Source organism: Pyxicephalus adspersus, chromosome 1 (assembly GCF_032062135.1).
Source record: "Pyxicephalus adspersus chromosome 1, UCB_Pads_2.0, whole genome shotgun sequence".
NCBI lineage: Eukaryota > Metazoa > Chordata > Amphibia > Anura > Pyxicephalidae > Pyxicephalus > Pyxicephalus adspersus.
The window spans coordinates 51,351,346-51,352,546 of NC_092858.1; the positions used below are offsets into that span (position 1 = coordinate 51,351,346).

A 1,201-nucleotide genomic window follows, 5' to 3' on the forward strand; every position below is an offset into this window, starting at 1 on the left:
ATGAGGATCCCCAGACATTCGGTTCCCATACACTGTAACACATGCCATGTCCCGGATACTTACGAACTTGGAGAACTTTTTCTCCCCGTCTTCTCCTGGGTGCGGCTCGGGATAGGGGGGGTAGGCCGGGACTCCTCGCGGTTTGCGGCTCATTTTAGCTCGGTCCATAGTAGCCAGGGAAAGCTATTGTGACGAGCGGCGGGATAAAGATGTCACCTGCGGATTACAAGGAATCCGATTATCGCTGTGAGCGGGGAGGGGCACAATGATCCACTTATGCCTGAATACGATCTCATACACTGCACAACACACCGCCCGCTCACACAGTGCCAGGCATCGTATACTTCAAACTCACCGCCAGGATCAATCTTCCCGCCACGCCTTAGCCAATAGAAAGCTGTCGGGCTGTGTTGTGGACTGCAGCCAACCACTCTCAGAGCAGCTACTATCCCCGCATTCATGTGAGACAACAGCGGCCATCTTTGGACCTGGCAAACACTTATAGAACCGTTTCCTGGCTTAAATTGGAGGTATTTGTTGTAGCGCCTGGGTTTTGCTTGTTGCACGAGGTATGATCCTGTGTGCCTCATTCCTGCTCAGTATGTCCTACTGTTTAGACCTCATATAAATGTGTATATATATATTATAAAATTATAGAAATAATTCTAATATAATAGTTCTAAATAAGGCCGCATTGGACTGTTTTATATATCCAGAGTTTTAGTAGCAGCGCTATTTCAATGAAGAGGAAGTTTCAGCGGCGGGCCACCCATAAGATTTAGCTCCGCATTGGCAGTCATTTCCAGCACTCCCCTTCAGCTGTACTTTTCCTTGCTTCTCCAAGGCATGGACTTGAATAGTTGGATTTCCATAGATGAATATTGTTATTATTATTGTTAGCCTGCGCAAAAAGGTTACCATTGAAATTTAACTCTAAGTCTACAAATAGAGAAAGAGGCATAGGATTTTTTCTTAAATAAAATTAAAAAAAAAATTATGCCCCTTTCTCTATTAAAAGCTTGTTACAGATTGTATGTGAAGCAAAACCTCTTTGTTTTCATATGAAAATGGTTTATATCTAATGAGAAGGAAAAATTGCCTTAATTTTTACATTAAATTTCAAGGTTGGCCCGCGACTTTGTCTAAGTTTTTAATTTTGGCTCTCAGTTTATTTGAGTTTGACACCCCTGTTTTAGAGGAA

The 1,201-nt window shown here is 43.0% G+C and overlaps 1 protein-coding gene across 1 annotated transcript in view; it reads right to left on the reverse strand.

Moving 5' to 3' along the window:
- The window catches only part of DIAPH3 (diaphanous related formin 3), a gene marked incomplete in the record, with an annotated part of 209,714 nt that extends 209,361 nt beyond the window's left edge, over positions 1–353 (reverse strand). Inside the window, 1 exon segment of the mRNA XM_072410484.1 lies at positions 64–353. Within this exon segment, the coding sequence (XP_072266585.1) occupies positions 64–168 (105 nt within the window).
- Positions 354–1,201: the final 848 nt, after the last annotated feature.